At 36.3% G+C, this 22,715-nt stretch overlaps 1 protein-coding gene across 2 annotated transcripts in view; it reads left to right on the top strand.

Moving 5' to 3' along the window:
* The window catches only part of wwox (WW domain containing oxidoreductase), a 217,259-nt gene that overhangs the window by 168,719 nt on the left and 25,825 nt on the right, over positions 1 to 22,715 (top strand). The window contains exon 9 of one of the 2 annotated variants that reach the window (XM_079414111.1): positions 2,124 to 4,116. The exons of the other annotated variant lie outside the window; for it this stretch is intronic. Coding sequence (XP_079270237.1) covers positions 2,124 to 2,162 — 39 coding nt within the window. The 3' untranslated portion in view covers positions 2,163 to 4,116. Of the gene's footprint in view, positions 1 to 2,123; positions 4,117 to 22,715 lie in introns of those variants that run through there. 2 annotated transcript variants of the gene reach the window in all.

Here is a 22,715-nt window from a genome sequence, read left to right as displayed (position 1 = left end):
GAAATTAGTCTTATGATGTTCTTGCAGTAGTTTGTGCAGGTTGGTCTTGTTTAGTTGGGAAATCATTTGTGAAGAAGGATGCGGTGAATAAATTGTTGTTGGGCTGACTTGTCTTGAGACACAGTGAAGGAGTGAGTGAAGCATGTTAGTTGGTCTCAAGTGAGAACATCACTGTCTCTTAGCACAGCATTATGGGAAACACAGACATGATGACTTCCACCTGCACTGGCTCCCTACCGTACATTCACATAATTCAAAGAGGCCACATCAGCTGACCCTTATGACAATGTACCTTACTGTTGTACTCTAGTAAACATTACTAACAATTAGTGCTGTCGAATGATTAATCCCGATTAGTTTTTGTTTACATAATAATAATGTATTAAGTATATGTAAATCCACATACACGTGCAAATATGTTACGTTTATGTATTAAATAAATTTATACATGATATAATTTATATGAATATAAATATATACATGTAAATAAATGTAAATATTATCAAAATATCTGCTGTATGTGTGTGTCTTTATATATACATAATAAATATACACAGTACACACACGTATATTATGTAAACAACAACTTTTATTTTGGATGCGATTATTCGTTTGACAGCACTACTAACAATGCTGTTTAGATTCATAAATATCTACAGAGCTGGGTAAATTACTTACAAATTGTAGTTCTGATTCCAAATTACATGACAAAAATTGCAGTTAGTAATGTAATCCATTAAGTTACACATTTTAGGCAATATAATTGGACTATTTTTTGATTACTTTTAGATTAGTCAAAACCTAACATACATAGTTACATAGTAACTAGATGTGTACGTAGTATGTAACCACAGTGTAACACATTGGTACATAGTATCTACAGCTGTAATATTTCTGTAACTACACATGTAACAACCCTCAAAATGGTATGTGTAAGTACAAATGTGTAACAGGACTTTGGTAACAACACTTTTTTCACTTCACTAAGTACTCGTGTAACAGGAATTATATTAACAGGAATTAACTACATTTTGTAACAACAGTATGTATAAGAGTAATTGGAACAATTTGATCCAGGGGGTGGAAAAGGGTAGGTTTAGGGATATGTAAAGTGCGAGGAGTTGGATCTCGAGTTGGTGCACCACTGTAATGCCGATGTACTTACATTGCAACTCCGCAGGAACTGTCCACTTAATATAAAGTGTTACATTCTGGACACCAACCACAATTTATATGTAAATCCTTACTTACTGGCCGCTGCTGTGTAACATCAGAGTAATTACATGGTAAATCCATAGGAATTGTCTACTTAATATAAAGTGTAACACTTTCTTTACCAAAAAGTGCTGTTAGTCCTGTTACACATTTGTACTTACATTACCAAAAAGTGTTGTTACCAATGTCCTGTTACACATTTGTACTTACATTACCAAAAAGTGTTGTTACCAATGTCCTGTTACACATTTGTACTTACATTACCAAAAAGTGTTGTTACCAATGTCCTGTTACACATTTGTACTTACACATACCATTCAGTGGGTTGTTACATGTGTGTAGTTACACAAACATTATAGATGTAGATACTATGTACCAATATGTACTTACACTGCGGTTACATACTACGTCTACACATTTAGGGACACAATATAAGGTGGGACCGAATGTGATTGTAATCCAGGTTACATATAATCTACGTGTATGTATGTATGTATGTATGTATGTATGTATGTATATTTATATATTTATGTATATATAATAGTTAAAGCATTAAACATTGCGTAAGAGCTATGGTAGAAATTCTTAAGGGTGGTAAGAACGAAAAAAAAAAGTTTATTTTATTATTTATATATAATGTTGTTGTTATTATTAATATTATTTAGATTTTTATAATGTATTTGTTATTTATTGAATATTTATACATGTTTTAAAAACTTTACTTTCTCTTTTATATATATTTCTATGTAATTTCATAATTTAGTATATTTATATATCATTTTTAATTTTAGAATATTTTCATTATAATTATTTATTTGTCAAAACTATTTAAAATAATTTACCATCTCTCTTTTTCTTTTTTCCCCCTCTCTTTCTTCCCTGGACCTTATCTCGCAATCTACATAAAGGTAAGACATCTGTTTGTTGTTTTTGTCTTTTCAAATTAATCTTCAGATTATCCTGCAAATGAGCTGCAAATTACATATTATTATTATTATTATTATTATTATTATACATATTTAGTTAGTGATAAATGACTTTATGCACTACATACTACAGTATACAATTTACTTTTTGTTTAATAACATTGTTTACACCAGGGTGCAAATAGCATCTGCCATTTGTGCATCTAAATATATGAATATACTTGAAAAAATATTGGCTGTGAATTAGACACTACATCACTCCATACAGCTCATATTTTCCTATCTCTCCTCATCTTCCTGTAAATGAGACATCTCAAACCAGCCCCTCTCTAAATATGTCCTGGGGCGTACAGTCAAAACTGAGAAATATCTCATTTAAAACACTCCCACTCTCAATTTCAGCTCTTCTGCGTAACACTGTAAAAGCTTTGATATAAATGAACGATCTGATGGTGAAGTTTGCTCCGACTAGTTGCCTGAGCTCATAACCAGCAGCGTCGGGTCTGTAGGGGGAGGGTTAGCGGGTGTTCAGCTTGTCACTGATGATAAGAGGCTGTACTGGAGTTAGCACTGAAGATCAGCCTGCGTTTGAAGTAGAAATGACGGACTCAGACCCAGGCGATTAAAAACACAGCCAAAAGAACTGAGAGAAGCCTGACTCTGATTAAATTCAGAAGAGAGAAACACCAGCAGAGCTAAACTCACATCTACAGCACAGACACACTGAGAGCGTTAGCATCGCTCAAAAGAGGAGCAGCTAATACAACATGCACAAAATGTGAAGTTTGGTCTGTTGTTGGTGTTGATTAGGTGAGCTAGGTTGGTTTTTTAGGTTTGTACCTTAGGCCAGAAACATACTTTACGCAAATGCACAAGCACTACTCATGGACATAGCATTAGCATTTTCGAGCCATGCATTTTGTGCAAATTTCCTGCTGGTTTTAAGAAAACAGTTAGCTAAGTTGTTAATTACGGTCTCAATGTGTATTTACATGCTCGACAAACTGGATAATAATTGTAGTCCTTATATACAGTAGCGACTTGTTAGCAACTTTGTTGTAGAACAAAATGTGAATTAGCCTTGCAGATTGGCCTACAAATTGACCTCACGGCTGAACCGCTATATTCAAGTAGCTTGCTATAAACATGTTAGTGAAGACATGTTAGTCCAACTTGCTCAGCAAGATTCTTTTCAAACAATTGCGCCGCAATCACAGCAGTTGACCTGAATGAGAAAATTGACTGTAGACATATTAGTTGCTTCCCAATTTGCGCACTATTCTACGCTATTTTGTAGTATAAAAATTTCACGCTGAAAAAAATTCCAACAAGTGCACTTCATATACCTGGATGATGCACTTAATTAACTGAAAAAAATGAAGCATGGAGTATTAGACACTTAATAGTCGCAGCTTTTCTATCATAACGTAGCTATTAAAATTGACAAAATAACCGTATGAAAACCGTACATTGTAGTAGAGTACAAGTTTGAGTGTGCAATGAATAAAATGTCATTTGGGACACAGTTATACGGTTTACATTAATATCTGCTATAGCGCCCCCTGTGGCAGTGCTGAGAATGCAACGCAAACTTGCATTGCTATAAATTGCTCACAAATCAAGCTGGCATTGCGTAGAAGCATCTGTACTCACATACTCGCGTTACAGTGAGATGACCGTAGTCTCTATAGACCTATTCGGATTGGACTAGTTTTACAGGGAGTCGTAACAGACGTACTTTGCTATTTTAATCCCGTCCGAATCTGCCACGTCTGTGTTTTTCTCACACAACCTCTGTAATAATTCCAGAGCAAATTACCTACTGTTTTTCCGGCAAACTCAGTGATCCTCTGAGAAAACTAATCCCGTCCGAATGTGTTTCCTTGTGTGAACGCGTTTCCTTGTGTGTTTTGGCCACCGTGAATTACCGTAGACACTCTTACCGCACGCATGTTTGATATGTTTACCTCTCGGCAAAGAAAAAAAATAAATAACAATAATAAAATCAAGAGCCAGATCACGTAAACTTTTAAGACTGGCTACTGTAATATCAGCGTCAGGTAAGATTACTCGCGTTCATTTCTGCACTCAATTACATAATGTTTTAATTACATATGTACCTTTATGAATATTATAAATTAAATATGGTTTTACTACAAATAAATACAAAATAAAAGAGTTAAACTAAAGTAACCACACATTAACCATGGTTTTGCTTTACTAGCCATATAGCTTCACCATGGTATTTGTAGTAAAACTGTGGTTATACTATGGTAGCCTAATCAATCCGAATGACTTTACGCAATGCACACATTCAGAGCACGTGATCTCTGCGACGCCCAGATGTACCAAACAGGCCCTCCCACCACTGTAATAAACACAGAGATGTTAGTCTAGTCCGAATTGGTACATGCAAATCACAGACGTCAGGTGATAAGAGTCGAAACTCAAGAAAACTAGTCCCGTCCGAATAGGGCTTATGACTGTGTTAATGGAAAAACAGACATGTTTTTATGTAATATTTCACTAGATTTAATTAGCATCACTGGATAGAGGCCAGAATTAGCGATAATGTTCATATTAATAATAATTATTATTATTTCTCCATACTCGAGAACACAATGGATTCTGCCTTCTCTGAGGAGGATATAAGTGATATTGCCTTAGAGCAGTGGTTCTTAATCCTGGTACTGGGGACCCCGCTCTGCGCGTTTTTGTGTCCCTTATTTAACATAACCTGATTCAGATCATCAGCTCGTTAGGAGAGACTTCATGAACTGAACTCAGTGTGTCAGATAACAGATGTACAAAATGTGCAGGACCAGAATTAACCACTGCCTTAGAATTCAGCCAAACAATTTATCTTTGAAGGAAGCACTACATTGTTTTCTACCTTTCAGAGCAGCCTTCAAACGATTCCAGGTGTTGTGCTTTTCCAGGAATATTAGACTTGTGTCAGACTGCAAGAACATCCAGTTCCTTCTAACTTTGTCATTTATCTCTGCACCTCTTTCCAAAGCTCTTAACAGGCCTCTCTGCTAAAGCAGAAATCTTCTTATTTTCATGTAGAAATTTGTCCTGGGTCAAATTCTTCAATAGAAAGTAGTTTTTTTGGGGTTTTTTTATGTTATTGCTATGAAAATCACTCCTGACTAAGTCCTTAATAGCACCAAAACTTTGCTTTTGGTAATGGTATAAAATAAAATGTTGTTTATTTATTTAGTTAGTTTTCCCTGTGCTTCAGAAATTCAATATTTAGTAGTAATTTGATTGCTTGTTTGTTTTGTGCCTCACTCAGAACTAAATGCATGCTGGATAAGTGAAAGAACTGGCTTGTGCACAGAAATTCATAAACCGCAGGGCTGTCAGTGCTGGTCTGAACGGCTTCTGTAGGCCCAGCGGGTGGCTCTGTTATGCCTGACTGCCTTTACAATGGTTCTGTGAGTGAGTGTGATCTAATGCCACGCTCAGCACTGCACCATACACTCTGACAGCAGTTTAACCTCTGCATCTGTGTGTGTGTGTGTGTGTGTGTGTGTGTACTGTGTATGCCGATAAAAAGAAACTACAATTCCAGAATGATTTTTTGCATTAATTTAATCTAAAATATTCGCTTGCCTTTTCCTCAATTGTTTCTGAGGAAACTACAAATGACACAGGACAAATATAATCTGAATGGCTTAATTTAACTGACCAGACCTCTGTAAATGTGAACTTTAATATTTAGTGTTTGCTGGTTAAACAGTCTTTCATCGACTGCTCACCTCACATGATACCTTAATTTTTATTAGTAAGGATTATGATATTTTAAAATATACAGTTTCTTCCATTCAGTCATTCAATTTTAGATTTTCTTGAAGTTAAGGTTATCAGAGAAAAAAAAAAATTTGTGCACCCATAAAATGAATAAATGAATGAATAAATGGCTAATAAAAGCGGTTTTATTTTTAATGGATAGGGTCACCTTGTACAGGCGGCCATGTTGAGATGTCAAATACTACTCATTTTATCATCATAACCTCCCTATTATTAGACATGTGCTCAAATTTATCATGCATGACACTTTTGTTTCTAACTGATCATGTTTGTGTGATGTTGTTCATCCACACCACAAGCTGTTAGTATTTGAGAGAGTGTCCTTTAATTACAAATAAAATAAATAAAGAGTTATTGGTAGGCTGGAGGGTGTATTTATTTATTTATTTGTGTGTGTGTTTGTTTAAATAGTATTAATAGTAGTAATATACTATATAAAGTTATTGCAGTTCACTAAACTCAATCAATAACATAGAGATCAAATAAACATAATGAAATAGAATAGAAAAACGTTAAACTTGTTTTTATTTCAGCTAGATGCCAAGATTTCTCATGTTTTATTTAGCTCAACTTCATGTACTAAAATAATAACCAAAATATGAATAAAAACTATATAAACACATTTAAATAAATTACAAATACAACACAATTACTAAAACTTTAACAACACATAAAATGAAAATATTAAAACTAATTGAAAAATATTAATAACCTAAGTATACTGATACCATCATATATTTTGAATTACTTTTTAGTTTTAATTAGAATTTTACTGTCAGTTTTAATAATTTGAATAATTTAGTTTTTGTATCAGTAATATTTTAATTATAGTTAACTTTCAGTATTAGTTTTAGTAATTTTAGTACTTCAGACTTATTGCAGTTGGCTGCCAAGGAAACATTTCCAATTTTTCTGTTTAAGTTTTTCATCTAAAATTTATATAAAATTTCATCTAAGCTTTAACGAAGAGGGGCTTTCTCATTCCAAAGAGCATTTGATTGGAGTGCAGGATGAGTCATCAATATTTTGCAGATTTAAATATGTGTATCTGATAAAAAAAAAGTGAATTTTGCTGGGGCCTCAGACTGTCAGGAGCCAGAGACTGCTAAAGGAACACCTTTGCCAATAGCGCATACCCCGTGAACCGACCACTATAGGGCCCCGGGCCCGTAACATGATCACTAGGGGCCTCAGTTATTATTTCTAATGATCTAATATTAGCACGTTTCTCAATTTAGACATAAAAATCTACATCTTGTGCCTCAAAACTCTGCTCTACCTTTAGAAGAGATGGACAGTATATAAGAGAGCGGTCCAGCGGTATCACGGCAGATGAAGTCATCCGAGTGGGCAGTGGCTCGGCTAATGAGCCTGACAGCTGACCACGCTGGACACACACACACACACACTCGTCCTCGCTCGGCTACATATGCTCACACACCTGGCCCGCATCGTTACCTGTTTACAAATGACCAGCAATTTTCTGCTTGGTTCAGCAGCAACTGTTCTCGTCCCTGGTGTCATCATTAGGGTTTGAGAGTTCATGTTTGGTTATTATGCCTGTCTCTAGTGTTTTGTCCCTCTTGTTTTGTACACATAATCATGGCCTTTTCCCCCTCTCTCCACCACCTTTCTGCTAAATTATGCACTCTGGGCCACATTTCTCCAACACGGCATTTGCATGCTTTATTTGGAGGAATGCCACGTGTGTACATGTGCAAATGTGTGTTGATGCGAGCGTGGGTGTGTGTTTGTAATTACGGAAACAATAGCTCGTTCCGAAACTTAGCGCCTACGTAGATGGCACCGCAACATCACGGAACCTCATAAGTGACTGATTTGGAACACTCTACGTAGGCAGCAAGTCTCTGCAGCGCTTACTATAAATAGTGCTCTGCACGGGAGAGACTCAGAGTTAGCATCTTGCTAAGTTAATGATGGTCTGAAAAAAAGACAAAAATAGTCAATGAAATAATTGGTTTTTGATTCCATCAAACTATTTTTAGCTAAGCATTTCAGTACTGAATGAAATATGATTTTATTTGTAAATGATGTTATTTAATTTTTTGTTTTATTCTTTTAAATTGATTCAAAAATACATAAAAAATGCAATTAATAGATACATTGACTTTCATTTTTCATTTTCTGAATTATAATTCATTATTATTCATATTATTTAAATTTGTGTTATTTTTATTTAAATTAATTGATGCAGGTTTGGTCCATAGTGAAACTGTTCAGTTATCATAATTAAAAATTTTATTTAATTTAATTTAAGGAATAAAATTTAACCGTAAATTTTTTTTAAAGAAATCACTTTTTTTAAATGTTATAACTGCTTATTTAAAAGAAAGGTTCTAAAATGGGGTGTGACTCTTATAAAATGTAATGATATATAAGAATTACTTTATGAATTAATTATTAACTTCATCATAATTTTTGCCTTGAATACTATTTTACAATAATGATTAAAATGTATACATTCACATTTACAGTATTGTAAACAACACGAACATATGTTATTCATTTTTATTGATTTTATTCACCACATTACTTTTTTTTAAATGTATGCAATTTAAAGAGTATTTTTAAAGCATTTTCTTTTTAGTTACTGTGGAAACTACTGTATACTGTATAAACGGTAACACTTTAGAATATGGAACACTAATTCAATATTAACGTTTCCCTCAATAAAGTCCTAATTTGCTGCTTATTAATAGTTAAGTTTAGGTATTGGGTAGGATTAGGGATGTATAATAAGGCATTAATATGTGTTTAATTAGTACTAATAAATGTACTAATATTCTAGTAATATGCATGCTAATAAGCAACTAGTTAAGAGACCTTAAAATAGTGTTACCGTATAAAGTAAGTTTGCTGTTGGCAAATTCTTCAGTTTCAAAAATCCTAAGTTTAATTGTAATTACAACTTAATTTTAATTGTAGCACAGCTCTTAAGTGTGTTTATGTTCATACTTGTGTCTGACAAACTTGTTTTGGCCAGATTTAGTTCAAAATGTCTCACCCTTTTGTTCTTTGGTTTTGCTTTTGTCCTGTCACTTACTCATAAATAGATTTTTCTCCTGCCTAGTTTGTCTTGGATTTATTCTGGATTTGCGTGTTTCTTAAGGTGCTGCCTTCTGTGGCAGCTCGCAAGGTTTCGACAGAGCAAAAATATGAATCTAAGTGCTTGCAAGTGAGTGTGTGTGTGTTTCTGAGGGTTTGTTTTACGATCCCACACAGCCTGTTTAATTTCGTGTAGATAAGCTCCAGGCCAGTGTTTCTCTTTATAGTAAACGCAGTAGTAGTGCTGTCTTATACACACATGCGAGCCGAGGCCATTTACAGTGCATCAATGCTATTGCACTCGGCCTGTCATATATATCTCCTGAGCGTGACACCTGCTTTAACGCTTCACAGTGCGGCACCCACATGCACGGCTGCTAAACTAACAGGGACAATGTTGAGGGGCTTTTCAGCGCTTCCAGTCATGACAGAAAGGGTGGCGGGTGAAATATGGAGACGGGCGGTACTGGGGAGAGGGAGAGAGAGACTTGACACAAGATATGGAAGGTGAAGTGTATGTGAAATTTAGAGGCTTTCTGAATAGTCAGTGTTACAGACTAAGGATGGAAAATACAACTAAACGTGGTGTATGTTCTGTTAAATAAGAGCATAGTGAAACAAAATGTTTTCAAGATCCCCTTGGACCTTTAATTGTTTTTTTGTTTTTGTTGAAAGCAAGATGAACCAAAACATTTCCAGGATCACTGGAACCTTTATTTATTTTGTATTTATTTTTTGTTAAAGGGTTAAATCACCCAAAAATGAAAATTGTGTCATTAATTACTCACCCTCATATCATTCCAAACCCATAAAACCTTCGTTCATCTTCGGAACACAAATTAAAGATATTGTTGATGAAATCTGAGAGCTCACATTTTGTGAGAATGAAAATGTGAAAATCGTGAAAAATGTGATTTCCTGGATTCTTTCCCCACATTCTGTCTCTAATAGTTAAAGTGTACCTATGATGAAAATGACAGGCCTCTCTCATCTTTTTAAGTGGGAGAACTTGCACAATTGGTGGCTGACTAAATACTTTTTTGCCCAACTGTATATCTTCTGGTAGGGCGTTTGGATTGTGCGCACACATATGAGACCATAATGCTTTGCACCCTTCAGAAGTGCTCAGCCCCCAGAGCGAGTGCAGCGCAGTGCAGCTCACTTACAATGAAACTCGGCCATAAATTCTCTCGCAGCGTCTTCAGTCGACTGTCCCCCTCCGACTCTTACAGTCGCAAATAAGATCCAAATTATGCAAATTATATTATCTCCTCACACCGAGAATTAAGACAGAGAGCAAATCAGATTGAATTCTTAACTGTTGAACTCTGCCGCGCCTCTGCTGCGTTAAACGGAGATCCAATTAGTTCAAATGCAAATTCCAGCTAATTAGTTTTTCATTTCATTTCATGGGTGCGAGCAACACTGTGGCATTATTTGCATATCCACCTAATTCTCTGCGATGAACATTTAATCTTTAATCTTTTAGTTTATTTCAAAAGGCTAAATGAAAACAAGCCGTGCAGATTCATATTGCGTATTAAAAAGACGAGATATTCTGTTATGCTACAGTCTTGTATTTGCCGTTTTCCCTTTTCGTATGTTCCTTTCGCACTTGTTTTGATATTTAAATTGCAGAGACTTAAAGGGGAAAACAAACTTGTCAATTTCAAGTTAATAGTCTCGGCGTGCATCTGCGGCGCTGAAGATTTATGCCTGAAATTAGTCAAATGTGATCAAATAGGACCCCAGTTAATCTTGCGGCCTCTGTCCACGTCGGGCTTTATCTGCAGGCATAATTAAAGACAACTGTTCCTCTGACAGCCCGCCGAGGCCCCGGCAGAGTGATATTGGGGGGTCGCGAATGCGCCTCTGTCACCGTGATGAATGTTTACGCGATGACACGCAGGAACGGAAGATTGTTTTAAACAGGTACACACTTAAAACCCCCACGCGATCGGCCAGGGCCATTTGACTGATTGGATGTGTACCGTGCTTTGAAAACTGATATTAGCTCATTTGTTAAACTTGACTTGTTAAAACGGCCCCAATCACTCATCCTGTATGTGTGTTTGGAGTGTAGAAGAGCCCGTGCTCTCTCAATTCACGCTAATAAGGTTTATAGCTGCCAGTCTAGTGCTCTACACAACAGGTAATCAGCGTATGGATGGAATTGACCAGCTAAATATCAACCTTTGAATTTAGAGAACTCAGTGTTTGTTTCTGAAGCACCCGTTTTCAGCCTTTTTATATATGCATTAAAGGGATAGTTCACCCAAAAATGAAAACTACCCCATGGTTTACTCACCCTCAAGCCATCCTAGGTGTATATGACTTTCTTCTTTCAGACGAATCCAATCAGAGTTACATTAAAAAATGTCCTGGCTTTATAATGCCAATGAATGGGGTTGGATGGATGAAGTCCAATAAAAGTGCAAATAAAAGGAACAGTTTTTTTCCTTCTGGGGCCAGGAATGGAGGAATTTTGGTCAATATTGATAAACAGTATTTTGCTGAATGTGTTTTTGTGCTGACATCTTGACTCGTTTAGGTCTGTCATGGAAAAATAAAGATGACAATAAAACTGCCAGTAGGTGGCAGCAAGTCCCTGTTTTAATAAATGATTTATTGAATCATTCAAATCAAACAATTCATTCAAAACGGCTGATTCAATTAGAAACTAAACAAACCAGTCCATCTTAATGGACGCTTGAATCACTGGCTCGCTTGATTCGTTCAAAAACAATTCGTTCATGGAACGAAACACCGTGTTTCTCTGCATTGTTGTATGAAATTAATAGCACATTTGTGCTCCCGCACATGTGCTGATATTCAGAAAAAACATTGCTTGTGCAATGAATATAAAACAAAAACTTATACATGGGTATATTTTGCTGGAATTATAAGGGCATTCTAACTTCATTCTAATAGACTTCATCGCGCAGTGAATGCTTTCGGACTCTCAAGATGTCTTATCGTCTCTCAGTCCCTCACAGTTACACATACAGGACAATAGCATTCCGTCAGGGGAATGTCTTTGAATTATAATCAAGGGAAATTCATACCTTCTGTTGTCATCTTTTTAAAGAATTTCAACCATTTTGTGTGAAAAATTACAAAAACTTGCCTCAGCTTGTGCGCAATTACAGTTCTAATTGGTCAATCGTCGTTATTTAGTTCGTAAATGATCAGAAATAGAGAATTTTCACAAAATTAATAATCCAAAGGGGATGTTAAGGGGGATGGTGGTTTTACAGAGGGGATGCTTTTTGTAATTTTTTTCGACCAGGGGAATGCCATCCCCCCTAAATTTGAGCCCTGATTCTACCTTTCTAATGGCATACGATAAAAATGCAACTGGATTTCTACCACAGTACAAAGATATGCATCATAGGTGTTTTGTTGTGTTTTGTTTTAGGTGTTTTGTTTTGTTTTGTTTTAGGTGTTTTGTTTTGTTTTGTTTTTGTTTTGTTTGTTTCATTTCGTTTTGTTTTGTTTCAAGGGAAGCAGTTTTTGTGTTGTTTTGGTTTGTTTGGTGTTTGTTTAGTTTAGTTTCGTTTTGTGGTTGTTTTATTTATTTATCTATTTAATTATTTAGTTGAAGACATCCCCAATAGCTTTTTAATAATAATAATTTTAACCATCATCACCATCACCATTGTCATCCTGTTCATATGTTGTTGTTTTTTTGACCTTCATTTGTCTCTCAACTTCATCAGCTCTCCACCCTTCAAAATCCCTCCATCCTGTTCATCAACAGTACTGCACAATCAGATTAACCTGCGTGTGTGTGTGTGTGTGTGTGTTAATCTCATTAGCTGAGTTCTCTAAGTACACTCACCTGTGGACTCTTAAGATAATACTACCATTACAGCAGCTCAAGTAATTAGAGATCAACACACGTGTGTGTAAAAGAGAGTAACACACACCGCTGAGTGAAGGAGAAATGTTGAGGACACCATGAAAAGCTGCATCCATCGAGTTTCTCAGTCGCAATCACAGTACAATGTTATTCCGTTTATGTGCGTTTAACGCATTAAATACAATCTTTCTGACGTGACTTGTACGCAACATTATTGCAAAGGAAAAAAATCTCAATCATTCATCAAAATTTTACTTTTTTTTTCTGCTCATTTAGCTGAGGCTAATATCAACCAGTAATATCATAGCATTGTTTCTGTGATCCAATCCAATCAACAAAATTAAGCTCCACCCTATATTATTTTGCAAACAATATTCTTGTTAATTCAGAAACCATTAAGTAAAATCAGCATTCATACATTAAAGTAATTTCACCTTGTATGAAACAAGAATAACACTAGATTTCTCAATCAGCGCTCTCTGAACATACCCTGCCAGGTGTAAAGGAGAACAGAAAGAGACACCGTACAGACAGATCCAGATGTGCTGTCGCTGTTTTCCAGTGTGTACGAGGGTGTTGAAGCCCTGAGGGAGGTGGCTGCTCTTTATCCACCTCTCTCTGTGACTACTTCACCATCACTTTCTGCCCGCGGTCTGTGTGTGTTCTGTGTGTTGACACGCTGCCTGACACAGTGTTAACAGAGACTGTTGAGGATGTGTTTCGAGCCCAGCTGTGAATCTGTGTGTTTGTGCACACACATGTGCGCACTCAGAGACGCCCCCAGTGTTGTGTGTGAAATATGGCTGATAGATGCGCAATTGCTTTATCTCCAGTTGACAGCTTAATCTGAGAACCGGCTCTGCCTGCTGGCTAAAACACATACACAAACACATCTGTGTGTGTTGTATGTTTATGTTGAATGGTGTGGTGTGATATCTTGACTGCTGGACGGCAGTGACGCTCGGTCTTGGCAGCAGCTCTGAACGGGGCAATTAAACTAATTAAAAGCACTGGGCCAGGTTTTTAGAATCACTGCAGGCCCGCCTCATTCCCAGTGCAGCTTCACACAGGCTTTCATTTACATTTTCAAACTAAATGCTCGTGAAGCTGCCTGTTGCAATTTAGTACTGTATGTAGCTGTATCATGAAATTGTAAATGGTGAGTTTATTCAGCAAAGCCCATATTTGTAACAAAATTTGCAAAGACATAACGCAGTTCATAGATGCAAAGGTTCGTAAATTGGGCCTGTAAGCAACTTCCAACAACACCTCTAGTGTTATGTTTGTGCATTTTACCACCACTCATTTTCTTCAGACAATGTGAAAATCTCAAAATTTGCATACAGTGTAAAAGTGTATTATAGACCATAGCTATGTCCGGAATGATTGTTCAAAGTAGGGGTTGACCGATATGTGTTTTTCAGGGCTGATACCAATTATTACAGATCAAGTAGACAGATTACCGATGCCAATAACCATAAAAAAGCTTCATATCTGCACCGATAATCGGCCTGGCTAATAACCGGTCGACCCCTAGTTCAAAGTTGTAAATAAAACAAAGATTACTGGAAGACTTTTTACAAGAAAATACTGTTGTCATTGAAAATGTAAAAATGAAATTTTACATTTATGTAGAATTTTGCATTTGATTCAGTGTTACTTGCCATTTCTTTGTAATGATTTGTGAGTGAAATTAGTAAATCCTACACCAATTGTTTCATATAGCAAAAAACCTACAGTGCAAACTATCATAGTACTATAAAATAAATAAATAGTATGCAGTATGCAAGAGATTAAATAGATACTTATTTGTAAGTAAATAATTATGAAATGCTTTCCTCTGTTGAAAAATGTCAAAAATATAGTAATTATAAAAAGTACTACAAGAAATACAAATATAAATATAATCTAGTTTTAATAAAAGTAAAAATACAAATATATGTAAGGGAAAGAGGTCAATTTAGCTCAAAGGGAAATAATTATATTTATTGAGAATTTTGACACAGTCAGTGTTTTATGTCTGATCAAATTAATTGAATAACCATATCTATCAGCTCTGTAATGGATATTAATGTCCAAAAGATAGTAAAACACTATTTATTAGCATGGTTATATAGATTTATTACTAACATTTATTTGAAATAGAAAACTTTTGTAACATTACAAATAACTTTATTGTCAATTTTGATCAATTTAATGCGTCTATGCTGAGTTTATTGTTTATTTGATTATTTATTTGAATGAATAAAATAAATAAATACATCTTAACTTTAAGACTGGAGTATAATTGTGCTAAAAAATCAGCATTGTGTCACAGGAATAAATTACATTTTAAAACATTAATGTAGAAAGCAGGTATTTCAAATTAGAAAACTATTATACAATGTTACTGTTTTTACTGTGTTATTAATCAAATAAATGCAGCCTTGGTGAGCAGAAGAGACTTCTTTCAGAAACATTGCAAAATCTTGCCAGCTGTTGTGTTTGTATGTATGCATCTAGTTGCTGTACGCAGACTGCACAAGTATGCTATTCTGAGCAATCCCAATATACATTACATATCTATTCTCTTTATGTTTAAACCATTTCTGTTGACCTCTGTGTGTGTGAGTGGATACGAGTTTAATTCCTTATTAGAAAAAGACAGACTATGTTAGATTCATCAGCACAAAGGTTAATCAAATTACTCTCCCGCCATCAGACACTCAAGACTAAACGAGCAGAAAGAGAGAGCGGGAGAGATGGAGGCGCTGATAGAAGCTGTCCTGCCCAATCCAAGGCTTTTTTAATTGCGGGTAATGTGTGTAATATGTCATAATTCATCTGGGGAAGGTGGGCGGCTCGTGAAGCAACAATCGGCTGGCCTCTCATCTCCTGTTCCTCTGACATTTCATTATCCGGGTTTTACAGGCTCGGCTAACGTGATAACACACTTGGAGTCTGATCAGTGAATCACAACCCTTCACTTACATTTCCACTGTCTAATCAAGAGCGCTTTCGCTTTTAACACTCTGCTAGAAGAGAATTTACATGAAAGATCTGCGGGGTTGGAGGAAACGTTTATCTGATAGGCTGTTTTTAGCACGACTGCGTTTGTTCAAGGGGTTTGTGGGTGAAAAAAAATGACCTGATCTGTGGTTGAAGATTTCACAAAATTGTATTTTTATTAATGGAATATTCTGGTTAAAGATAACAATAATGAATGACAAAGATAATGCTCCTTACTGCAATATTTTTTTTTTTTTTTTTTTTTTACAACCCGAAATCTGGAAATGTTGGGATGTTTTTTAAATTTGAATAAAATGAAAAGTAAAAGAATTTCAAATCACATGAGCCAATATTTTATTCACAATAGAACAGGGGGTGTTAAACTCAGTTCTTGGAGGGCCGCAGCCCTTCAGAGTTTAGTTCCATCCCTGCTCCAACACACAAACCATGTAGTTTTCAAATTAGCCTGACGGACGTGATTAGCTGGATCAGGTGTGTTTAATTAGTGGCCCTGTGGCCCTCCAGGAACGGAGTTTGACACCCCTGCAATAGAACATAGATATAACAAATTTCAAATCACGAGCCAATATTTTATTCACAATAGAACATAGATAACATAACAAACATTTTTTGCACACAATAAGCTCATTTCAAATTTGATGTCTGCTACAGGTCTCAAAATAGTTTGAAGATGTGTGGGCATCGAGGCTATGAGTTTCTGGAGTGTTGGAATTTGGTCCCATTCTTGCCTGATATAGGTTTCCAGCTGCTGAAGAGTTTGTGGTCATCTTTGACTTTCAATGATGCGCCAAATGTTCTCTATAGGTGAAAGATCTGGACTGCAGCACCCGGGCTCTTCTACTATGAGGCCATGCTGTTGTAACAGCCGCAGTATGTGGTTTTGCATTGTCCTGCTGAAATACACAAGGCCTTCCCTGAAATAGACGTCGTCTGGAGGGGAGCATATGTTACTCTAAAACCTTTATTTACTTTATTATGCACTTATGCACCCCCATACCATCAGAGATGCTGGCTTTTAAACTGAACGCTGATAACACGCTGGAAGGTCTCCCTCCTCTTTAGCCCGGACGACACGGCGTCCATGATTTCCAACAAGAATGTCAAATTTGGACTCGACTGACCATAGAACACTTTTCCACTTTGAAACAGTCCATTTTAAATGAGCCTTGGCCCACAGGACACGACGACGCTTCTGGACCATGTTCACATATGGCTTCCTTTTTACATGATAGAGCTTTAGTTGGCATCTGCAGATGACACGGCGGCTTGTGTTAACCGACAGTGGTTTCTGGAGGTATTCCTGGGCCCATTTAGTAATGTCAATGACAGAATCATGCCGTTGAGTGAGGCAGAGTAGTCTGCGGGCCCGAAGACCACGGGCATCCAACAAAGGTCTTCGGCCTCGTCTCTTACGCACAGAGATTTCTCCAGTTTCTCTGAATCTTTTGATGATGTTATGCACTGTAGATGAGATTTGCAAAGCCTTTGCAGTTTGACGTTGAGGAGCGTTGTTTTTAAAGTGTTCCACAAACTTTTTACGCACTCTTTCACAGATTGGAGAGCCTCTGCCAATCTTTACTTCTGAGAGACTCTATTATTATTGCAAGCAAATATGTATATTACAAATATTACTTTTATAATACAGTAGATGTTTTGTCAATGCTCTCAAAAGTAGTCAGAATTCTAGCAGAATTATTTATTTAAAATTGTGTAATTTATTTTTTAATTATTTTATTTAAAAAAAATGCAAAATATTACCTATTATTATTATTATTATTATTATTATTATTGTATATTTTATCAGATTTTTTTAAGTGTTTGTTTGTTTGCTTGCTTTTCCAAACAAATATGCATATCACAAACCATTCATTATATTATTTTAGATTTGAAGACTGTTTAAACTTTTTCCTCTTTGCTACCTTTGATGTCACCAGAAATATTACAAGGGGAGAAGGTCCAAATCAATGAATCGGAGAAATCATAAAACTCAATATGGCAGCTACAGTTTGTTTACTTTTCAATGAGCATATGCTTTACTAATATACAATTTTTATTTGCTTAAAAAAGGTTTAATTATTAAAAAAATAACTGATGGTCTACACAAGCATGTCCATGTGAAGGGCTTCTCACACACTTTAAAACCTTTTTTTTCCAAATTGAATTTCCCTCAACCGTATGCCAATCATAGAATTACTGTATGTTCTCTAATACGGAAAAACAACAATATATTGAAAGACACTTTGTAATGTCTATCCAATGGATGTCCTTGTCTGCCAAAATAATTTAGGCTAATGTATTTGATCTTTTATTTTTAAATTTGGTGTCTTTTCTAAGCAAATATTGATATATATGATTAATCTACGTAATTAATATGCATATCAAATTCCATTCAAATTTTGAATCGATTGACAGCACTTGCTAAGATGTGTGGGTCTTTTTGGTAATGATTGAGGAGATGAGCCTAGACTAGTTCATCCAGGCCTTGCTCGTCTCTCCATTTCTGCCTGTCTTTCGCTCCCCGTCCTCATGATTCAGTCCTGATGGATGGATTGCGTGGTGTTGGGTCATTTTTCAGCCTGACCCTGTTCCCTCCACCAGATCAGTCACAGTTCAGACGTTGGGGAAAAAAGAAAGATCTACTGCTTTGCTAAAAGTCAGTATCATTGTGAGAAGGGAGTCTATGTCCTGAAAATTACCCACAGTGCACTGCTGAGTCACTCAAATGTGAGATGTGTGATATGGGAACAATGTTTAGATTTTGCAGTTGTCCCTCTGCTTACGTCGCACACAGCACTCAATGCCCGAGCCTTCTCCAAAAAACACTTGAAACGGTGTGTGTTTGTGTGTGTGAAAGGGCTCTAACGACTTCACAGGCCATTAGTCTCTCTGCATGCTCTGTCACACCTCATTATCCCCGCTAACACACATGTTAGCTGATGCCTGGAACACACTCTGTTTGGGGAAAACTACGCCTTTACAAACTAGTTATTGCTAACTCTCAAAGTCTGTCTACTGTGATGCATAATGTGAGCTGCATTATGGACCAGGCCAGTGATCTGGGGCCTCTAAAACCTCAGGACATGCTGCTCAAGACCACAAAAAGCAGTTAAACACCCAGGGACCTTGCTGCATGTAGTGAAACCTGACCACTAGGGCCCCCTGGCCCCTCAGATCACACACCATAAGCAGAACACCTGGGCCCCTTGGTGTATAGAGTGCAGTTTTGGACACACATACAAGTTGATGTATCAGTGTAACTAGCCCCTTCAGCCAATACAGCTGAGTGGTTGGCATGATATGAAAAATGATTTTAATATTAGAAAACTATTTAAATGTTAATTATTAGCATGACAATCCACATTTGAATGCTCAAGATTCATGTAGACCACTATTTTTAGTCATCTAAGCTTATCCTAGTGAAATGTGTTTCCATAATTCCCTTTGGTGATCAGTTTACTTTTGAATGTGCATATGCTTTACTAATACACAATTTTTATTTGCTTAAAATGAGCAGTCAAAAGCTTTGTCACTAGGGGTGGCTTAGAGGACCATGATGGGGCCCTGCTATCACACACAAAATCACATAAAACACTTTTTTTGTTATTGCATTCACACTTGACATTTTGATTTGAATCTGGATTCAGTAGACTACATTTTGCGAAAGTGTGAATTGCATGTGAATTAAATCAGAAGAAACACGTTTATATCACATCCACATGAGATATTTTGGTGTGAATCTGGAATTAATTGACCACATTTAGTGAAAGATTAAATCGCACATAAATCCACATTAAACAAATGTATATCGCATTTACACTAGACATTTTGGATTTGAATTTGAATTTAATAGAACACATTTGGTGAAAGCGGGAAAGCTCTTGGAACCATAATGGGCCCAACTATCACACATGAAATCAAATAAAATACATATTATATATTGCATTCACACTAAACATTTTGGTGTGAATCCAGATTCAATTGATCACATTTGGGGAAAGAGTACCATGATGGAGCCTTACTATCACACAAGAAATCACATAAAATACATATTTATATTGCATTCACACTAAACATTTTGGTGTGAATCTGGATTCAATAGGCCACATTTAGTGAAAGTGTGAATTGCATATGAAATCGCATTAAACGCATTTGCAAAGCATTTATAATATATTTTGGTGTGAATCGGGATTCAATTGACCACATTTGGTGAAATGGTGAATCACACAAAATCGCATGCAACAAATTTATAGTGCATTCATAGACATTTTGGTGTGAAACCAAATTCAATACATATATTTGGTGAAAGCTCATGCGACCACTTTGATGCAGCCCTGATACTGCTCATTAATTTCATAAAGCATTTATTTTACTTTCAAACTAGACGTTTTGGTGTGAATCTGGATTCAGTCGAATCCAGTGCCATCAGGAAACATACTTACATTAATTTGAAATTGAAAGTATGGGTTAGTTAGAGTCATGGATCTTAAATGGTTACTCCACCCCAAAATGAAAATTTTTGCATTAATCACTTACATCCATGTCATTCCAAACCCGTAAAAGCTTAGTTCGTCTTCGGGAACACAATTTAAGATATGTTGTATGAAAATCGGGAGGTTTGTCACTGTCCCATTGACTGCCAAGTAATTTTCACTGTCTAGGTCCAGAAAAGTATGAAAAGCATCGCCAAAATAGTCACTGCCATCAGTGGTTCAATCTGACTGTTATGAAGCGACGAGAATACTTTTGTACGCAAATAAAATAAAAATAGCGACTATATTCAACAATTCGTCTCCTCCAGTCAGCATAGTGCCATTTTGAAGAATATCCACATAGCATATACTGTTACATATTAAGTAAACAAGGATACACCTTGTGGCGCGGCTATGTAACAGCATACACTATGTGCGTCCAGTGGATATTCTTCAAAATGGCGCTTTTCATACTTTTCTGGACCTTGACAGTGAAAATGACTTGGTAGTCAATGGGACAGTCACAAACCTCCCAGTTTTCATACAAAATATCTTAAATTGTGTTCTGAGGACGAACAAAGCTTTTACGGGTTTGGAACGACATGGGGGTAAGTGATTAATGACAAAATTTTCATTTTGGGGTGGAGTAACCCTTTAACCAGGGGTATCCAATCCTGGTCCTGGAGGGTCAATGTCCTGTAAAGTTTAGCTTCATCCCAATTACACACACCTGGGCAAAGGTAATCAAGGGCTTCAGGATCAGTAGAAACTTCTAGGCAGGTATGTTGCGACCAGATTGGACACTCTTGATCTTAACCAAGAATTTCTTGTTCTTGAAGGTGCTTTACAGGCAACTGTTTTTACTATTGGATAGAATTTCCCATGTTTCAGGAGCGCTTTTTATGATAGCAGATCTTGTCCCACCTGTCGGTATATTTCTGTGGTTGGGCTCACTTCCATTAAATGTACCGCTGTAATTTCCAGAAAACCATCTCTGTTAATCTATCAAGACACTGTAAACAAATGAAAAGAATAGGGTTGTAATTTATGTCCCCCTCACACGGCTGCGCTGTCATTATTTGTGTTCACGGGTCTGTCTCTATTCCCTCCACTGCTCCTCCAGACGGGTCATCCATTAAACATCGTGGTAAACAGCGGGCTCTCTCGGGCTTCGGGACCCACGCCGTTACCTTGACTTTTAAAATATATGGTGTTTTCAGCCGCAGTTGGGTCGACCTCCTTCCAGGATGGGGACATTATGTAAAGATCTGAGTGTGTGTACGTACACATTTTTCTACAGTTTGTTGCTTTTAGGTGCAGTATGTCAGACTATGTTCTACTTTTCTAAACATTTATTCATTTTGTAGATATTTTTATTCAACTTATACTGCATTCAAAGTACATTTTTTGCAGGTATACACGTTTCCTGGTAATCAAACCCATGACTTCGGTGTTGCTAGCAATGTACTGTTAATGTTTCTTCAGAATTACAGTCATGATGAAATAGAAGTGGCAACAGATCTTTTCTTCCATGTTGTGACAGATCAAACTATGACTGATTATCGAAAAAGGAAATATGTAGGGTGAGGATTTGGTTGATTGGATATGGAGAAACTGAAACTTATACATGTATGAATTGTTTACAATAAGATCTATAACATGCATTTTAGAATCAAATGGAGTGAAATTTTAGTTCATGTTGACTTGAAATAGTCTTTATTGGACAAGTGGACATCATTTAGCTATAAACATTTCTGGCTTTTATTAGTCAGATTATATTCAGACACGAGAAATGTAACTGTTGGAGAGAGAAGTGAAATGGATACAATGCAGGTCAAATTCGAACCTGTATTTCTCATTTGATCACCACAACTCAATATGAAAGATTTTTTTATTTTTTTTGATAAATCTTTTACTTTTACTTTTGCTATTACTTGGTTTCATCGCAGAGGTCCGGTTTCCACTACTTCCATTTAAAATTTATTTATTTATTTAGTAAAATTCAATATGATATTTTCCAATTTGAGCACTTGTATCCCAAGAACGTGAGCAGGGTACTAGGACTGTACTGCTACACCACTGCGATCCAGACACTTGATTTGGCTCTTTAGAATACTGAAAGAGTACTTGACTACACCATGTGTCTGAATATATGCCATAAATAATGCTCTTCTCCATCATTTGATGAATAACTGCTGTCATGATCAGTAGAAACTATACGCAAACATCTCCTTTAAATGAAATTCCATTTCCCGCCTGCTTTCTGTGGGTGGTAATGGCGCAACATTAATTGCTGCTGGCAAATAGTGCTGAGTTTTGTGAGTAGGGTGCAATGTATAATGAGCCTAATTT

This window comes from Barbus barbus (genome assembly GCF_936440315.1).
Source record: "Barbus barbus genome assembly, chromosome: 50".
NCBI classification, from domain to species: domain Eukaryota; kingdom Metazoa; phylum Chordata; class Actinopteri; order Cypriniformes; family Cyprinidae; genus Barbus; species Barbus barbus.
The sequence above is the reverse complement of the archived record's forward strand: the minus strand, read 5'-3'. Positions and strand labels throughout refer to the sequence as shown.